A 20,511-nucleotide genomic window follows, 5' to 3' on the forward strand; every position below is an offset into this window, starting at 1 on the left:
AACATAGCACATACAATCCCCTCCTTATTGTGATAAGATGAAAAAAACAAAATAGTATGCGGATTTATTTGTGTATAAAGACTTTAGCGATTAAAATTATAAAATGGCTTTGGTAAAAACCAGCTTTTCTTGGTTTTGTTGTATCCATCTTTATATTTATTGTTACCTAGTAACTTACCAAAATAATTAAGCTCAAAAATTCACTATGAAAAGAACCTTTCAACCCAGTAATATAAAACGTAAGAGAACACATGGTTTTCGTGCCCGTATGGCAACTAAAGCCGGTCGCAAAGTACTCAATGCTCGTCGTCGTCGTGGACGTAAAGTTCTTTGTGCATAACTGATTATTGATTACTAGTAATTTTTTGTTATCAATAATCATCATTTTCCACCAACTAATCGGTTAAAAAAAACTCCTCAATTTAGGCAAATACTCGATAAGAATCACAAAATATACAGTCGATTTTGGATTTTGTTTTATGCCGAAAACAATCTATCACCCAGTCGCCCTCGTCTTGGGATAATTGTTAGCAAAAAAGTTTCTCTTCTAGCCGTACGAAGAAATAAAATCAAACGTATTGTACGTGAATTTTTTAGACAAAACAAAACAAATTTTATTGGCTATGACATGATTATTATTGCTAAGAAAACACACCTTAAATTTAGTAATAAACTCATAAAAGAACTAGCAGATGATCTCCTAAACTTGAAGAAAAAATTAAACAAAAAAATAAACATCTCATAATAAAATCACTATGATGGAACAACAAATAAAATGGTTATGGCTCGGACTACTCATCTCCTCTGCAGGATGGCTTGGATATAACTGGGTTGAGTTTATTGATCAAGTTAATACTGGAAAAATTACGGTAGAAAGCATACGAGAAAATGCTCAAAAACAAACCTCTACTAACGAGCAAAACTCCCTGCCCCCTGAAAATCCTGCAACCCCTACAAATGATAACTCACAAAATCATTCAACCACTGCATCAAAAAATGACTTACCCAATCTAGCTAGCCATAATGGCTCCATTAAAAATATTCAAAAAGCCAACCCTAAACAATTTATTCATGTTGAAACAAGTAACTTCAGTATTCTCATTAACCGTAAAGGTGGAACAATTTCACAACTAAAATTGAAAAAATATCCCGTTAGTATCCAACAACCAAACAATCCAACGATACTCCTTCATACTGATAACCAATCTTATACTTTACAGGATGGCTTATTATCCAAACAAGTTGCAGCTAATCACCATAGCCTGTATAAAAGTGCGAAAAATAACTACACACTAGAACCTGGTGAAACTACATTGCGTGTACCACTTACATGGAGTAAAAATGGGATTAACATTATCAAAACCTATATTTTTAAAGACAACTCTCATGAAATTTTATTAGAGCAAAAAATTGATAACCAAAGCAATCAAGCTTGGCAAGGAGCAAGCTATGTCCAACTAAGTCGAGCATTACCAAACAAAGAAGGAAACAGCTTTATTTATACCTACACTGGATCAGCTTGGTGGAGTGAAGAAACTGGATTTAAAAAAATAGACTTTGATGAAATGGCAGAAGATTCCCCTACCCTTAATGCAGAGGACGGATGGGTTGCAATGATACAACATTATTTTCTATCGGTAATTATTCCTCCAAAAAATCAAAAAAATCATTTTTATACAAAGAAATCAAATACTCAATACATTATTGGTACAGTTTCCCCACAAAAAATTATTGCTCCTAAGCAAACTCATCAGTTTGAAGATCGGCTATTTCTTGGTCCAAAAAACCAAAAAGAACTCACCGCTGCTCATGCAAACTTAGACTACGCCGTGGACTATGGAATCTTTCACATCATTGCTGCACCAATTTTTTGGGTGTTAAAGAAAATACATGATTTTGTAGGAAACTGGGGGGTTGCCATCATCTTAGTTACCCTGCTCATTAAACTCATTTTCTTCAAACTTTCTGAAAAAAGTTATCGCTCCATGGCAAGAATGAAACTCCTTGCACCTCGTATTCAACAATTACGTGAACGCTATGGTGATGATAAACAAGGCATGAACCAAAAAATGATGAAATTGTACAAAGAAGAAAAAGTCAATCCATTAGGAGGTTGCTTACCTGTTGTCATACAAATTCCTGTTTTTATTTCCTTGTACTGGGTACTCATTGAAAGCGTTGAGTTACGACAAGCACCTTTTATGCTTTGGATTAAAGATCTTGCCATTGCTGATCCTTACTTCGTGATGCCAATACTCATGGGAGTAACCATGTTTATCCAACAAAAACTTAACCCACCACCAACTGATCCCATGCAGCAAAAAATCATGCAATTCTTACCGGTGATATTTACTGTATTTTTCTTATTCTTCCCTGCTGGGTTGGTGTTATACTGGATTGTTAATAATATTTTATCTATTACTCAGCAATGGTACATCACAAAAAAAATTGCTGAGGAAAAAAAATAATTTACCCACTCAAATCCACATCACTAGACAAATATAGATTTGGATGCTCAAAAAAATACTACAATTGCTGCTTTAGGCACACCACCGGGAAATGCTGGAATTGCCGTCATTAGACTAAGTGGCAAACAAGCACGGTATATCGCTGAGAAGATAACAGGAAAATCACTTTCTCCTCGAGTTGCACAATTCTCTCATTTATATGAAGATGATCAATGTCATTTGATTATTGATCAAGCAATTATCATTTTTTTTCCTGCACCAAACTCCTTCACTGGTGAAGATACCGTGGAATTACAAATTCATGGTAATCCATTAATTGTTGAAAAATGTCTACAAAGACTTTATCAACTCGGAGCTGAAATTCCTCAAGCTGGAGAATTTTCAGAACGAGCCTTTCTCAATAATAAAATTGATCTTACCCAAGCTGAGGCAATTATGGATCTCATTCATGCCTCCTCAGAAGAATCCTTAAAAATTTCCCAACAAACCTTACAAGGAAAATTCTCATCACACATTAATCACCTTGCCGACACCATGCTCAAACTTAGAGCAAATATTGAATTATCCCTAGATTTCCCAGATGAAGAAATTGATTTTATTGATAAAGATGCCGTGTCAACATCAATCTACTCACTAATGAATCTACTTGAGTCCACTATTGATGAAGCCACACAAGGAAAAACCATTTCTGAAGGTATTCATATCGTTATTGCAGGTGAACCTAATGTCGGAAAATCCACGCTACTCAACTGCTTACTTGGAGAAAAACGAGCCATTGTCAGCAATGTAGCTGGAACAACTCGTGATACCATAAATGAAAAAATGCTTCTAGAGGGCATCCCCGTCTATCTCACCGATACAGCAGGCATCCGAGAAAGTCGTGATGAAATTGAACAAGAAGGCATTCATCGTGCAAAAAATGCCATCAAAAAAGCGGATATTATTCTCTATATTACAACCAAAGAAGAACAAAATGAAGTGTTTCTGCCACCAAAAGATACCCCTCTCATTACCTTGCTCAACAAATGTGATTTACACAATCTTCCAGCAGAAGACATTTCCAATAATACCCAACATTGCTTGCGTATTTCCGCACAACAAAACTTAGGCATTGACTTACTAAAAGAAAAAATTAAAATAATCATTCACTATCGCCCACATCAGGCAAAATTTTCTGCTCGTACACGTAGCATTAAATTTCTTAAACAAAGCAAACGATATTTAAACGAAGCTCTAATCAATTTAACGCAACAACCTGAGCTGAGTGCTGAGTCACTTAAACTTGCCCATCAATCACTCCAACACATCACCGGAAAGATTATTACTGATGATATACTAGAAGTAATTTTTAGAGAGTTTTGTATTGGTAAATAAAACAATGATTTACCTTGCAAGCATCATAGAAATTATTCAAAATACAAAATACCCAAAATCAGCTTCTCCTTCCTTTTATGATGCAGTTACCACACTTTAGCAATGCTAACTGTAACTTTATCACAGCAGACAAAAAATATTATGCGAAGACTAAACAGTTAGGGAATATCAAACTCTTAGTAGAGATACCTGAGAGACCTGATAAAATAATCCCTATCCCATTTATATCCTATCCTAAAAGATAGCTATTTTGCCACGATGGGCAGTAATTTATTGTAGGTATCTTTACTAATTCCATAAACCAAAGATTCCCCCTCTTTTTGGATATATTTTAGGTCATCTTTAGCCAATAACATGTAGCTTAGATTTTGCTGTGCTTCAGTAGTAACAGTGAGTTTTTCTGTCGGCACATCAATATTTTTCATGTCGCTAATACTAATCAGTCTGAGAGAATTTAAGGTGCTGGCAATCTCTGCTCCTTTATTAGTGGTCACAGCATCCGTGGATGGATTGACCTGCCAATTTTCTCCATCTAGGCTAAAGGTATAGCCATTAGTTTGAATGGCAGTGATTTTTCCTTTAACTTGTAATTGATTTGAGTCAAGCCAATCATCTTTATCGGGTGCAAAATCAAAGGTATTCAGCTTAATTGTATAAATATCTTGAGAACCTTCTGCACGCACATGAACCTGTCGATAGCCCGGTGAAGTCCCCATAAAAAAGGTGTATGTTTTTCCAGCAATCTCCAATGTTACTTTGCGTTGAAATACTTTATCAGAGACTTCAAACCTCTTTTGACTTTCCTCCGTTGTCGCAACAGGCCATGAACGCTGAATATTCACTAGTTTATTGAGCACTTTATTTATTCTTTCACCATCAGCTTTAACAGATTGAGGCAAGAGCCATTGAGAGCCACTTTTTTGTAAAACCAATGCAGAATCCTTTCCACTATTGGCAACAATATTAATTTTTGATGTTAACAATACATCAACACCATCAAATAATGAAAAACCCTTATTTTGCTGGTTAACCGATGCACTATTTTGCCATACAATCCATACACCCAATACAAGTTGTAGGATTAAAGCTACTAATAAAATACTATTCTTTCTAGTCATGATTTCTCCTAATTAAGCTTTAATTGATGTGACATAGGATTTTATACGACGCCTGTAGATAACTTTACGTCCTAATGAAATAATTACCAAAAGGATTAACGCCAATGCGTAATTGCCATATTCTATCAACTGTTGCTTAGCAACATCTGTTTTAGGTAATGTACGGTTAAAGTTACTACGCGAGCGAATATCTTGTAAACCACCACCTTCTAGTGAAACATCCACTACATTTTTTATAAGTGTGATGTTATCACGAAAGTCAGTGCGATTAGCTGAACCAATTAATTTCATAATACGATCTTTCACAAACTCTGCAGATGAAAATAATATAATTTTTGATGATTCAGGCGAACGACCCACTACACTAACAAAAGATTCTGATGCCGTTGAATCTGAAAGTGAAGGGGTAGGCTTATCAGCAAACCATGAATTAAAACGTCCCTGAATACTCATACCCATATCGTATTGTTGTTTAGTACTGGGTTGTTCAAAATGCGTTTTGCCATCTGGCGTAAGTCGTGGAACAACATTGGTATTTTCTGATTCCCACGCTTGCTGCGAAGTTTTCAATAATGATACAACCTTATTTGATGAAGAAAAATTCGCATTAACAACAATAGGCGATGCCCAAGCCATTACGACTCTTTGCAAAGAGTTTGTAATATTGCTCTTCTGATTAAAACCATCACCACGAACTTCACTAAAATAAGGATATTGCAAGAGCTTTATTTGTTGAAACTCAAATCCCCCAACATTCCTTTTCACTGGAACAGGAAATGGGGCACTTTGTTCATCCATGATAATTCCTTTGCCAAAATCTAAACCCGCATGAGAAAGCCATTGAATAAAATTTCCATCTCCTCTAGTCATGTCAATGGACTGACTGCTCAGCGTTGCATTATACGGAGAAGTTGCCACCACAATTGTGCCTCCACGCATTAGATATTGGTCAATGGCAAAAAGTTGTTTTTCATCTAATTGATTCACGCCAAATAAAACAAGCAAATCAATTTCGCCACCAATAATACCACTGTTTAAATCTAATTCTTCTATATTTAACTCCTGTCTCAATGATTCCGTCACAAAACCATACTCATTTTGTGGGGCATTATATGGCGGTTGACCGGGTTGTAATGGTGGTTTTTGTGCATAAACTCCAACGGTTTTTGTATAACCCGATGAAAGTCTCTTTATTGCTGATTTTACCGATTGCTCAAAACTTCCAGCTTGGAAATTGCCAATAGGAATCACTACACCTTTCTCTCCCTCTGCTAATAACATATAAAAGAAAAATTTACGTGTATCTGCTAAGCTTCTAACCATTGGTTTAAAACCAAAATCTTTAGCAATCTGCTGAGCAACAGCTCCACCATTTGCTTCAGGATCAATTACCTGAACCATAAACTTACCAGCAGATTCTGACTTAAGTTCCTCTGTCTTAGCTAATACTTCTTTTTTAAATTTTTTCAACTCATCAGGCAACTTATCATCTGCTGAAACATATAGGTTAAATTGAATGTTTTTAGCGCGACTAAATAAATCACCAGCAGATTGATAGGACTGCACTATTTTATTAATAGCATTGGTCATATCGTATTCAGGATTACGCAATAATACATCAATCTCAGTTTCTTTTTTTTGCTTAATTTCAATTAAATCTCTAAAACTTAAGTTTTTAAATTCATTACCATATTGCAATAAAATATCAAAATATGAGTTTACTACCGACGTTTGGTAACGATCTGAAATCTGAAAAGGTGTCGGGCGAATGCTATATTTATTATTTGCTTCATCCTCCAATTCTGGATTCTCAGATGGATCAACAATCTCAACCTTAACTAACCCCTTTCCAGCTACTTTATATTCTTGAATAAGATCCAACATTTGTGGCACAAGTGGGGCAAGTAATGGATGAGTTTGTGAACTAAAATATCCTCGAATAAGCAAAGGTTCCTGCAATTGTCCTAATAAATTTTTAGTAGACTGAGAAATCGAATAAATTTTTCCTTCGGTGGTATCATAACGAAGTTGATTAACCTGTGTTAACCATACATTAGCAAACAATAGATTGACCACAACTAATAATGTTGTTACATGACAAGAAAAATGTCTTTTTGTATTCGCATTCTTTGCCCAGCGAGATTTCTCCAATACATAAACATTAAGCATTAACCCAACACCAATCAAGCTAATATAATAATAAAAATCACGCACATCAATAATCCCTCTGGTAATGGATTCAAATCGTGAACCCGTACCAATTGCTCTTAAGAATCCGCCAATTATGTTATCAAATAGTCCAGTAATTAATGATGAACCAAGCAAGTACAACAAACCACAAACTAAAACACTTGAGATAAGACTAACAATCTGATTATCACTACGTGCTGAAATAAATAAACCAATACTAATGTAGGCAGCACCAAGAAGGAAAGTAGCCAAATAGCCACTCCATACAGGACCCCAATCAATATCGCCAATAAACGAAACTGAGATAGGAATGGGTAGAGAAAGTAATAAGGCTAGTAATAACAACACAATACAAGCTAAAAACTTTCCTAAAACAAAACTCCAAATACCCGCTGGTTGAGTTAACACATGCTCCACCGTGCCAATACGTTTTTCTTCACTCCATAAGCGCATGGTTAATGTGCTACTTAAAAAGATTAATAAAATAGGCATCCACTCAAATAATGGACGCACATCAGCGATGTTACGTGTAAAAAATCCTTCTATCCAAAAAAATACAAATAACGTTACTGTGATAAAGGCCGCTAAGAAAATATACGCCATTGGCGAAGAGAAGAATATTGTTAGCTCCTTACCGATAATACGTTTTGTGTTTAAATTAAGCAACATTTTTCACCTCCTTATTGACTGCTGTTTGCGAATTAACCTGTCTGAATATCGTCTCTAAATCTTGTTTCTCATTGCTCAATTGATAGAGGGTATAGCCTCCATCAATCACTGCTTTAGCTAATTTTGCACACGCCTCTTGAGATTGACCTTTATCTTTTAGGGTGATGCTGTACTGAAAACTACCCGTTTTTTTCTCCTGAGAAAGTAACTCTATACTCGTCAGTTCAGCAATGGTTCTAATCACAGCTTTTGCCTGACTTTCAGACATCGTTGTATGCAAAATAAGTTGATTACCTTGTTGTAACTCTTGCAAATTTGAATCAATCGCAACTTTTCCTTGCGTCATAATTAATGCTCGATCACACACCGCATCAACCTCCTGCATGATGTGTGTAGAAAGAATAACGGTGGTATCCTGAGAAAGCTTCCTAATCAGATTACGCATATGCTGTGTTTGCGTGGGATCCAAACCATTTGTTGGTTCATCTAAAATCAACACCTTTGGATTGCCTAAAATAGCTTGAGCAACTGCAACACGTTGTTTAAAACCACGTGATAAAGTATGAATATCCTCTTCTAATTTTTCAAAAAGATCCGTCGCTTCAATCACATAACTCATGCTTTCATATAATTCATTACCATTCAGAAAACGTAATTTCCCCACATAATGTAAATAATCAATGACAGACATTTCTGAATAAAGTGGCAAATTTTCTGGTAAATAACCAATTTTCTGCTGTACGGAACTACGATGCGTAGAAATATCCTCATTATCAATAAAAATATCTCCCTCTGTTGCCTCTAAATTTCCACTTAACATTTTCATCACCGTACTTTTTCCAGCGCCATTATGTCCCAAAAGCCCGACTACCTCACCTGCTTTGATTGAGAAATCTACGCAGTTTACAGCGGCAAAATCTCCATATTTACGCACCAATCCATTTACTTCAATCATAATCTATAATCTCCAGTATTTACTCTCTATTTCTATATTGTTTAATCACCTTGATTTGTTAATGATACCAATCCACAAACTAATTGTGGAAAGCTAATACCCTTTTCTTTAGCTGCCTGAGGAACTAAGCTGTGTGAAGTCATCCCAGGAATAAGATTAATCTCTAAAATCCAAGCTCGATTATCTTTATCAACAATAAAATCCACTCGTCCCCAATGCTTGACACCAATCATTTGATAGGCCAATAATGCTTGCTCACAAATGACATCAAATTGACTGCTATCAATACTTTTTGGTGGACAAAAAACTGTGTATCCTCTGCAACATATTTAGCGTGATAATCATAAATTTCTGTTGCTGGAAAAATTTCAATTGGTGTCATCGCTTCATGATCAATCACCGCTACCGTTAGTTCCGTACCTGCAATAAACTGCTCGATTAACACCTGATGATCATATTCCAACGCCTTTAACACTGCTTCTATAAGTCCATCTCTATCTACTACCTTAGTAATACCGTTACTTGAACCCTCATTCGCTGGCTTAACGATACAAGGAAAAAATAAAGCATCCAAAGAACTGATTTCTTTAACACTGGATATTAAATGCGCCTTGGGTACATTTAATATGGAATCCGCCCATATTTTTTTACAAGTTGCTTTATGCATGGCAAGGGATGAGGCAAAATGATTGCTCCCTACATAAGGAATAGCGAGCATATCTAAAAATGCATGTACGACTCCATCCTCGCCGAAACCACCATGAATCAAGTTAAAAACAACATCAAATTTTTTGTTATCATTTAACTTCATCACTTCATGAACTAATTCTTGCCAAGCACTCACTTCATATTCAACAACCTGAACACCCCCTGCTCGTAACCCCTCTGCAACGGCTTGCCCACTCTCGATAGAAACTTCTCGCTCATTCGTTTCTCCTCCATATAATACTAAGACTCGAGGGAGGAGCTGTGGTCGTACAGAAAAATAAGTCGTACGCTCGGAAAATGATGCAAATTCCACTTATTGCTAGTTACTTATGTATGTCAATAATTTTATAGCTTTCTTAGTGCTTCAATTCTAGCTTCAATAGGAGGGTGAGAACTAAACAAAGCAGACCAAGCATCTTTATCTACAATACCAAAAGCTGCCATTTCATCAGGAAGAGCTTCCACTTGATCCCTAGAAGTTGCTATTTTCAAACGCTCAAGTGCTGCAATCATTTTCTCCTTACCCACTAAATAAGCTGCTCCAGCATCTGCCTTAAACTCACGCTTACGAGAGAACCACATCACAATCGGTGTAGCCATGATAGTGAGTACAATTGATGCCACAATATAACCAATAAAATATCCCATACCGACACCCTCTTCATTTTTAAAGATGACTCGGTCAATAAATGTCCCAGCGATACGTGCCAAAATAATTACAAACGTATCAATAATTCCCTGAATCAATGCCATAGTAACCATATCGCCATTTGCCACATGAGCCACTTCATGTGCTAACACGGCTTCCACTTCATGCTCACTCATTGTGTCTAATAATCCACTACTCACCGCTACCAAAGAGCGGTTTCGAGAGGAGCCGGTAGCAAAAGCATTGGGTGAATTGCTCGGAAAAATACCAACTTCTGGCATTTTGATACGTGCCTCTTTTGCTTGCGCTTCTACCGTTTTATAAATCCATCTAGCACGAGAATCATTAGTATTCGCATCAAATACCTGCACACCCATCATACGCTTTGCCATCCATCTGGAAACAAGCAAAGCAATAAAAGATCCGCCCATACCAAATACCGCAGCACTAATTAAACCAATAAGATGATAATTAAAACCACCATTTGCCGCACTACTTAAATCAATAATCCCTGATGCTTGCAATAAGGACAGCACAATATTTAGCACAAACAAAACGGCTATATTAATCACAATAAAAAATAATACCCTTTTAAAAAACATACTTTCTTCTCCTCAATATAGTAATTTACATACACATTTAACGTTCTCTACCTACTTCTTTTTTATATCTTATACCAATTTTATACCCTATCTCACTATCTCACTATCTCATTGTTTGACAGATTTAGGTAAGATGGTTTTTATATGCAATTCTCTCAATTGCTTATCAGAAATTGTTGCCGGAGCATTGGTTAATAAACACGTCGCTGATTGCGTTTTAGGAAAAGCAATCACATCTCGAATACTTTCTGCACCTGCCAACAGCATAATTAGACGATCAATGCCAAATGCCATACCACAGTGTGGCGGTGCACCATAGCGCAAACCATCAATCAAAAACCCAAACTCCTCCCTTGCCTGTTCCATATTAATACCTAATTTTTCTAAAACAGCAAATTGCATCTTTGGTTGGTGAATACGTACCGAACCACCTCCTACTTCATAACCATTAATAACCATATCATATGCCTGTGAAAGTATTTGGGGATTATTTTGTAATTCTTCAAGCCCTCCAGATGGTGCCGTAAATGGATGATGCAGTGCTGAGTACTCACCTGTTTTATCATCCACCTCAAACATTGGGAAATCATTCACCCATAATACCTCCCAATCACTTTTTATCAAATTCAAATCTTTACCTATTTTTACCCTAAGTGCCCCCAAAGATTGATTAACAATAGAATGATGGTCTGCTCCAAAGAAAATCAAATCTCCATCTTTTGCTTTGGCACGCTCAACCACAGACAACGCTACATCTGGAAAAAATTTAATAATTGGTGACTGCAATCCATCTATTCCTTGTGATAAATCATTGACCTTAATGTATGCCAATCCCTTAGCACCATATAAACCCACAAACTCCGTATATTCATCAATTTCTTTACGTGAAAGCTCTCCACCTTTAGGAATATTCATTGCTGTAATACGACCTTTTTCATTATTGGCAACGCTAGCAAACACCTTAAAGTCTGTGTTCACAAATAAATCTCCAACATCTACCAACTCCAAAGGTATTCTCAAATCAGGTCTATCCGTACCAAAACGTCTCATGCTTTCTGCATAGGAAATCACCGGTAATGATGCTGGCAAACTCACGCCTAAATGTGTGCTAAAAACTTCTCGCACCATGGCCTCCATTAACTGCATGAAATCCTCTTGTGTGAAAAAAGAAACCTCTATATCTAATTGGGTAAATTCAGGCTGACGATCTGCTCGCAAATCCTCATCACGAAAACAGCGGACTACCTGAAAATATTTCTCTATCCCACCAATCATCAATAGTTGTTTAAACAACTGTGGTGATTGTGGCAAAGCAAAAAATTGTCCTGTATTAACTCGACTAGGCACCACATAATCTCTAGCACCTTCCGGAGTGGAGCGAGTAAGAAAAGGAGTTTCAATCTCAAGAAATTCATTATTTTGCAAAAACTCTCGCATCTGCTGGACCACTCGACTGCGTAGAATAATATTTTTTTGCAACTCTTGACGACGCAAATCTAAATACCGATAACGCAAACGCACATCCTCATTCACTGCATCCGTTAATTGAAAAGGCAACGCATCGGCAAGATTCAATAACTTTAAGTCTTTAGCGAGTACTTCGACTGCCCCAGATACTAAATTCTCATTGATCGTTCCCTCTGGACGTTCTCTTACTATCCCCTCAATCCATACTACCGATTCCGTACGCATATGCTCAGCGATGGAGAAAATCTCTGGCGTATCTGGGTCTACAACAACTTGACACACGCCTTTACGATCACGCAAATCAATAAAAATCACACCACCATGGTCACGACATGTTGCCACCCAGCCACACAACTGAACCGTTTTATCAATCAATTTTTTATCTACTTCTCCACAACAATTGGTACGCATATTTACTTAATTTTTCCTAAATTCATTTTTTACTGTTTGTGATCTTCATCATTCTTATTTTGAATCTCCCCTTCTGGCACAAAATTCCTCCCGAAACAATCATTTTCAGTGCATCATCCACACCCATCTGCAATTCAACTAATTCATCTCGATTAGCAATAATATAGTAGCCTGAGGTAGGATTAGGGGTGGTTGGCACAAAAAGATTAACATACTGTAACTCCTTTTCTACTTGAGTCATTTCTTTATCATGAGAAGCTTCTCTCTCCATAATGTAGTAATGTGGCTCACCGACAAGGCTACTCGTTTCAAAACCCACAGTCCAAATCCCTTTACGAGGATATTCCAACAAAAAAACTTTCTTAAACCCGTTTTTCCTGATATAAAAATAGCTTCTGTCATTTGCTTGATACCACGATAAAAAGTTCTTATTCCTGGTATTTTCCCCAACAAATTCTCCCAAAATTCAACCAAACGGTTACCAAAATAATTCGAAACAAGATGCCCAGTAATATAAATAACAACCATAATAACAAACAAACTCAAGCCCGGAATCTCAAAGCCAAACAATTGCTCCGGCTGATACTGATACGGCACAAACAACCATACCTTATCAAAAAAACCAAATAAAAAATGAACAATAAAAAAAGTTCCACCTACGGGAACCCAAAATAATAACCCTGCTATAATTTTTGTCTTCATAATACTCCAATACTCCAACAATGCTTATAATTCAAAAAATACATTTAAAACACTCCTTATAATTTTAACCTTAGTTGAGTTCTTTACATCAATCATTATTTCGTAGTTTTACACGAAACCAATAAGACACACATAACTCTAAATTTTCTTGAAAAATACCCTTATCCTTGTGTTTTTTCCTATATCGCAAATATAATTAGTAAATCAGTTAGGATTTGCGTTAATAATACTTCTTCGTAGAAGGGGACTTAATATCATTACTACGAGACTAAAAAATTTAAAAAACAATATTTCATATTTCCATAAACTTGTCAGAAAATCAGATTCTAATCACCTTACCTGATGGGGCAACTCGCTCCCTCTCCAGTCCAACCTCTCTTCAACACATTGCTAAAGATATTAGCTCTGGGTTGTCTCGTTCTGTGGTATGCGGAAAAGTTAATCAAAACTTACATGATTTATGCGACCAAATTGACAATGATGCACATATCACCTTATATAAAGTTACGGATAAAGAAGGTTTAGAGGTTGTACGTCATTCCTGTGCTCACCTATTGGGACATGCCTTAAAACAACTCTATCCACATGCACAAATGGCAATTGGTCCTGTCATTGAAGATGGATTTTATTACGATATTGATTTAGATATCCAACTTACCCCTGAAGATCTCAGAAAAATTGAACAGCGTATGGTAAAACTTGTTAAAACCGCCTACGCAGTAGAGAAAAAAATGACTCCTAGAAAAAAAGCTATTGAGCTTTTCAAACAGCGTGGAGAACATTATAAAGTGCTTTTATTAGAGGATATTACAGATGATGAAGTTGGTTTATATTATCATCAAGAGTATATTGATTTGTGTCGTGGGCCACATGTGCCAAATATTCGTTTTTGCAAGGCTTTTAAGCTCACTCACCTTGCTGGTGCTTACTGGCGTGGCAATGCAAAAAACAAGATGCTACAACGTATCTATGGCACAGCATGGGAAAATACTCAAGCATTGGAACATCACTTAGTCATGCTTGCTGAAGCAGAAAAAAGAGATCATAGAAAACTAGGGAAAAGACTGGATTTATTCCATTTACAAGAAGAATCACCTGGTATGGCATTTTGGCATAAAAAAGGCTGGACGCTCTTTCAATTAATGGAACAATATATGCGCCAAAAAATCCATGAATATGGTTATCAGGAAATCCGCACTCCTCAAGTCTTAGATCGCACTTTATGGGAAAAATCGGGACATTGGGACAAATTTAGTGAAAACATGTTCACTACCCATACAGAAAACAGAGATTATGCCGTTAAACCAATGAATTGCCCTGGTCATGTACAGGTATATAACCAAGCATTGTACAGTTATCGAGACTTACCTTTGCGCCTTGCTGAATTTGGATTATGCCATCGTAATGAACCCTCTGGCACATTACATGGCTTGATGCGTGTTCGCTCGTTTACCCAAGATGATGCACATATTTTCTGCACTCCAGAACAAATTCAAGAAGAAGTACAAGGATGCATTGATATGGTATTTGATGTTTATCAAGACTTTGGATTTGATAAAATCTCTATTAAGCTATCTACTAGACCTGAGCAACGTGTAGGCAGTGACCAAGTATGGGATTTGGCTGAAAATATCCTCATCAAAATTTTAGATAAAAAATATGAATGGGAGTTACAAGAAGGTGAAGGTGCATTTTATGGACCAAAAATTGAATTTACCTTAACCGATGCCATTGGAAGAAAGTGGCAATGCGGAACTGTACAATTAGATTTTTCCATGCCAGAAAGACTTGATGCACACTATATTGATACAGAAAGCAACAAACAAGTTCCTATTATGATTCATCGTGCTATTTTAGGATCATTGGAACGTTTTATAGGTATTCTTATTGAGCAGTACGAAGGAAATTTGCCCTTATGGCTTGCCCCTACTCAAGCAGTAGTCATCAATATTTCAGATACTCATAAAGACTATGCACAAGCAATCGTAAATAAACTCTCACAAATAGGCATACGTACAGAAAATGACTTTAGAAACGAAAAAATTGGATACAAAATTCGTGAACATACCATGCAAAAAATACCCCTTATATTAATTGTTGGTGATAAAGAAGTCAGCAACAAGACTGTTGCATTACGATTACGAAATGGAGAAGATAAAGGCAGTTATAAAATTGATGATTTATGTACAAAAATTCTACAGACAATCAAAGAAAAAAGCCTTGCCGATCTTTCCACCCATTTCTAAAACCTTTTGAATTTCTTCTTACTATTATTTACTAAACACAGGAGCGCTTTTGAAAAGAAAAAGACAAACTAAACGAGCAGAAAAAATTGAAATTCCAGTTGCTCGCACAAATCAAAAAATTAATTGCACAGAAATCCGTTTACTCAATCAGGATGGTTCTCAGCATGGCATCATTAGTACAACAGAAGCCATAAAAATGGCAGAGCAGCAAGAATTAGACCTAGTTGAAATCTATGCCAAAGCAGAGCCACCTGTGTGTAAAATAATGAACTATAGCAAATATGTATTTGATGCAACTAAAAAGAAAATTCAAGCAAAAAAAAGTGTTAAACAGGCTGAGCAAAAACCATTAAACTTCGTCCCAATACCAGCGATGGCGATTATGAAATAAAAAAACGAAAAGTATTAGAATTCTTGGACAAAGGACATCGAATTAAAATTATTGTGTGGTTTAAGGGCAGAGAAATGGCACACCAAGAGCTTGGCATGAGTATGTTAGATAAAATCAAAACAGATATTGAAGAGTTCGTGCGCATTGATGATGAACCAAAATTAGAAGGAAGGCAGGTTAGTATGTCCATATCACCTCTGACTACTAAAAAAACAAAATAATAAAAAAGACAACAAAGACGCAAAGATAGAAAATGAGTAAAACACCTAATTTTGCTGACCGTGAAGGATGGATTTGGCTGGATGGTCAGTTTGTTGACTGGAAAGAAGCAAAAATACACGTTCTCACCCACACTTTACACTATGGAATGGGAGTTTTTGAAGGAGTACGTGCCTATGAAACCAATCAAGGACCGGCTATTTTTCGTCTATCAGAACATACTCAACGGTTATTAAATTCTGCGAAAATCCTTGGTATGAATAGTCCCTATGATGCCAAAACACTTAATGAGGCACAACAAACAATTGTTAAGAAAAATGGACTGCGATCAGCCTATATTCGTCCGATGCTTTTCTATGGTTCTGAAGGTATGGGATTACGTGCAGACAACTTACAAGTACACACGATGATTGCTGCTTGGTCTTGGGGAAGTTACCTTGGCGAAGAGAATATAAAGAAGGGAATACGCATTAAAACCTCATCATACTCTCGTCACCATGTGAACGTTACTCTCTGCCGAGCTAAGGCAAATGGCAATTATATGAACTCAATGCTTGCCTTACAAGAAGCTCTTAGAGACGGTTATGACGAAGCACTATTATTAGATGTTAACGGCTTTGTCATGGAAGGTTCAGGAGAAAACTTTTTTATTGTCTGTGATAACAAACTCTACACTCCAGAACTGACTTCATGCTTAGATGGTATTACACGCAAAACGGTCATAAAATTTGCTGAAGATAACAACATTGAAGTCATTGAAAAACCCATCACCCGAGACGAAGTCTATGTCGCTGATGAAGCATTTTTCACCGGAACTGCAGCAGAAGTGACCCCTATTAGAGAACTTGATGGTCGACAAATTGGATGCGGGAGTCGTGGTCCAATTACAGAAAAATTACAAAGCCTATATTTTGAAGTAGTAGAAGGAAAAAATAAACATTATACAGATTGGTTAACCTATGTATAAAACATAATCTTATTCTTCATGCAAACTGTATATGCCCTATCTAAAGATGACTTACCTGCACATTGTCCACCGGATGGTGTCCCCCTATGGAATGCACATCCAAAAATTTATTTAACATTAAACAATAAACATCCCAATGCACAGTGTCCTTACTGTGGCAGTCAGTTTATTTTAAAAGAAAAAGAATCCTCAGATCCCGTACCCACCACAATTATCAAACGTTATCCAAAACCTAATCTTTCGTGATTCCACAAAACTCACCTGTTGATTTTTCATCTGCCAAAATTTTAGTCATTGGTGATGTAATGTTGGACCAATATTGGTATGGTAAAAGTACTCGCTTATCCCCAGAATCTCCTATTCCAATTGTACATTTTCAACATAAAGAGATAAAAGTTGGTGGGGCAGCAAATGTTGCTGCTAATATCCAATCACTTGGTGCTCAAGTCTCTCTTCTTGGTATTGCTGGCAAAGATAATAATGGGAACTCCCTCCTCTCTCTTTTAAAAGAACAAAAAATTAATCACCATATCGTTCAACATCAAGACGTTACCACCATCACCAAAACTCGTGTTGTAGCAAATAAGCAACAGATTGTACGCATTGATGAAGAACAATCCATATCACCTGAATATCTTAAAGAACTCTACCAACGCTATCAAAAAATGATAGTAGACTATGATGTCATTGTATTATCTGATTATCTAAAAGGTACTCTTTTTAATCCACAAGAACTATCAAATCGGCAAACCAAGCTAATAAAATTGTATTAGTTGACCCCAAGGGTACAGACTACTCTATTTATAAAAATGCCTTCTGCATCACACCTAATAGTAAAGAACTCGCCATGGCATGTCGACAAGTCATAAACTCTGAAACAGATATTATGATGCACATGGAAACACTTGCTAACTCATTAAATTTACAAGCATTGTTTACTGACAAGAGGACCTAAAGGCATGACTTTGTGGCAAAGACCACAAAATAACCAAAGTTATCCTATTATCAATATTCCCACACAAGCTAAATCTGTGTATGATGTAGTGGAGCTGGTGATACCGTTATTGCCACACTTGCTTGTGGAATTGCCAAACTTACCGATACAAGCAGTATTGAAAAGCGTAGCCATATCCTACAAGAGAGTGTGCATTATGCTAATCAAGCAGCTGGTATTTCTGTGGCACAAATAGGCTCCTACTCAGTATCAATTGACGAGCTCAACCACTTATACATTCGTCAACATGCGAAATATTTAAGTAATACAAAAAACCTGAAACAAGTGATTAGTCTACTGAAATCACAAAATAAAACTATCGTTTTCACCAATGGCTGTTTTGACATCCTACATTCTGGACATGTGCAATGTATAGAAGAAGCTGCAAAATTAGGCAATCAATTGATTGTTGCCCTTAACTCTGATGCTTCAGTCAAAAGGCTAAAAGGGAAGAATCGTCCAATTAATACCCTCATGGATAGAGTAGATGTACTTTGTGCATTAAATTCTGTAGATTGGGTAGTTGATTTTGGCGATAATCCAGAAGACAATGACACACCAATCAACCTTATTAAAATGATCCGACCGGATATTCTCGTGAAAGGAAGTGATTACAACGACAACACCATTATTGGAGCTGATCATGTTAAAAGTTATGGTGGTAAAGTTCGCACAGTAGAACTTAAAAAAGGTTATTCCAGTACTCAAGTTATCAACTCATTGAATAACTGATTTCTCAACAATACCAGCTAGCTGACATAGCAATACCATCAGAAAAAGTTCTAAACATATAAATATAAACATGAACGATATATAAAATAAAATTCAACATTCATTATGATTATTATTACAGGAGGAGCAGGATTTATTGGTAGCAATCTAGCTCTTGCATTAAATAAAAGAGGAATTGATGATATTCTTATCGTCGACAATCTCACTATTGGAAAAAAATTTATCAATCTTTCCTCCACTAAAATAGCAGATTTTATGGATTTAGATGATTTTAGACAAAGAATTTTTCACAATAATTTGCCCAATATTGACGTAATTTTTCATCTTGGTGCCTGCTCAGATACTACCGAGTGGAATGGTAAATACATGATGGAAAATAATTATCAAGTGAGTAAAGAGCTGTTTATTTGGTGTCAACAACAATCAATCCCTTACATCTACGCTTCCAGTGCCTCGGTTTATGGAGATGGTACAAAAGGCTTCTCTGAAAACATTGAATGTGAAAAACCATTAAATGTATATGCCTATTCTAAGTGGTTATTTGATCAATGGGTACGTAGACAAAAGCTTTCCTCTCAAGTCGTTGGATTACGTTACTTTAATGTATATGGTCCTAATGAACAGCACAAAGAGCATATGGCCTCAGTAGCTTACCATTTAATGCAGCAATATAGACGAGGAGAAAAACTAAAACTATTTGGTGAATATGATGGCTATGCCGCTGGTGAACAAAAACGAGACTTCATCTATGTTGATGATGCTATCAATGTCAACTTATGGTTTTGGGAAAATCCACACATTAGTGGTATTTTTAATTGTGGCACAGGTCAAGCACAAGCGTTCAATGATATTGCTTATGCTATTCAAGGTATCTATCCAGATGCTGAAATTGAATACATACCCTTTCCTGAAAAGCTAAAAAATGCCTATCAAAATTTCACACAAGCAGATATGAAAAAATTATCCAAAGCCGGTTTATCAAGCAACCTTTCAGAAACTCAATCAAGGCGTAAAAAATTATATCCAACAAGGAGCTCTGTAATATGCAATCAATTCAATCTACCGTTGGCAACACACCCTTGGTGCGTCTGCAAACACTAAATAATTTTACTAACAACAGCACTAACTTATTAAAACTCGAAGGCAATAATCCAGCAGGTTCGGTAAAAGATCGCCCAGCTATTCACATGATTAAATCTGCCTTAGAGCGTGGAGATATTGATTCAAACACTCACTTGATTGAAGCCACTAGTGGCAACACTGGTATTGCTTTGGCTATGGCTGCCTGTGTATATAAAATCAACATTACCCTGATTATGCCTGAAAATTCAAGTATGGAAAGGCAACAAGCCATGCGGGCATATGGAGCAAATCTTATCCTTGTCAGTAAAGAAGAAGGTATGGAAGGAGCTAGAGACTTAGCACTTAACATGCAAGAAAATAAACAAGGGGTTGTGCTTGATCAATTTGCCAATGATGATAATTGGCTAGCTCATTATCATTCCACTGCTCCAGAAATATGGCAACAAACATCCGGAAAAATTACTCATTTGTCTCAAGCATGGGAACCACTGGTTCAATTATGGGATGCTCTCGATTCTTTAAAGAGCATAACCCAGACATACAGATTATTGGTGTACAACCTGCTG

General features: G+C 36.5%; 9 protein-coding genes across 9 annotated transcripts; 5 read left to right on the forward strand and 4 right to left on the reverse strand.

The window, feature by feature from the left end:
• Positions 1–7,808: 7,808 nt before the first annotated feature.
• Positions 7,809–8,774, reverse strand: LOC145273962 (ABC transporter ATP-binding protein NatA-like). Its single transcript, XM_080127207.1, has one exon. The coding sequence runs from the start codon at positions 8,772–8,774 to the stop codon at positions 7,809–7,811; it is 966 nt and encodes a 321-aa protein (XP_079983333.1).
• Positions 8,775–9,003: 229 nt separating this feature from the next.
• Positions 9,004–9,585, reverse strand: LOC145273963 (D-alanine--D-alanine ligase B-like). Its single transcript, XM_080127208.1, has one exon. The coding sequence runs from the start codon at positions 9,583–9,585 to the stop codon at positions 9,004–9,006; it is 582 nt and encodes a 193-aa protein (XP_079983334.1).
• A 242-nt stretch (positions 9,586–9,827) lies between these two features.
• Positions 9,828–10,733, reverse strand: LOC145273964 (protease HtpX-like). Its single transcript, XM_080127209.1, has one exon. The coding sequence runs from the start codon at positions 10,731–10,733 to the stop codon at positions 9,828–9,830; it is 906 nt and encodes a 301-aa protein (XP_079983335.1).
• A 108-nt stretch (positions 10,734–10,841) lies between these two features.
• LOC145273965 (aspartate--tRNA(Asp/Asn) ligase-like) lies at positions 10,842–12,611 on the reverse strand. The gene has a single exon (XM_080127210.1). It carries the CDS (start codon positions 12,609–12,611, stop codon positions 10,842–10,844), a length of 1,770 nt encoding a protein of 589 aa, XP_079983336.1.
• A 1,295-nt stretch (positions 12,612–13,906) lies between these two features.
• On the forward strand, positions 13,907–15,559 carry LOC145273966 (threonine--tRNA ligase-like). The gene has a single exon (XM_080127211.1). The coding sequence runs from the start codon at positions 13,907–13,909 to the stop codon at positions 15,557–15,559; it is 1,653 nt and encodes a 550-aa protein (XP_079983337.1).
• A 644-nt stretch (positions 15,560–16,203) lies between these two features.
• Positions 16,204–17,136, forward strand: LOC145273967 (branched-chain-amino-acid aminotransferase-like). Its single transcript, XM_080127212.1, has one exon. The coding sequence runs from the start codon at positions 16,204–16,206 to the stop codon at positions 17,134–17,136; it is 933 nt and encodes a 310-aa protein (XP_079983338.1).
• Positions 17,137–17,441: 305 nt separating this feature from the next.
• On the forward strand, positions 17,442–17,909 carry LOC145273968 (bifunctional protein HldE-like). Its single transcript, XM_080127213.1, has one exon. The coding sequence runs from the start codon at positions 17,442–17,444 to the stop codon at positions 17,907–17,909; it is 468 nt and encodes a 155-aa protein (XP_079983339.1).
• A 1,058-nt stretch (positions 17,910–18,967) lies between these two features.
• On the forward strand, positions 18,968–19,904 carry LOC145273970 (ADP-L-glycero-D-manno-heptose-6-epimerase-like). Its single transcript, XM_080127214.1, has 2 exons — positions 18,968–19,730; positions 19,894–19,904. The coding sequence occupies exons 1-2, from the start codon at positions 18,968–18,970 to the stop codon at positions 19,902–19,904; spliced, it is 774 nt and encodes a 257-aa protein (XP_079983340.1).
• A 1-nt stretch (position 19,905) lies between these two features.
• Positions 19,906–20,507, forward strand: LOC145273971 (cysteine synthase B-like; the record flags this gene model as incomplete). Its single annotated transcript, XM_080127215.1, is given in 2 exon segments — positions 19,906–20,410; positions 20,413–20,507. Coding segments are annotated over 2 exon segments (600 nt in total), but the record flags the coding sequence as incomplete, so codon positions are not given.
• Positions 20,508–20,511: the final 4 nt, after the last annotated feature.

Source organism: Euprymna scolopes, unplaced genomic scaffold, assembly GCF_053919585.1.
Source record: "Euprymna scolopes isolate OS-2025 unplaced genomic scaffold, ASM5391958v1 sca223, whole genome shotgun sequence".
NCBI classification, from domain to species: Eukaryota; Metazoa; Mollusca; class Cephalopoda; order Sepiida; family Sepiolidae; genus Euprymna; species Euprymna scolopes.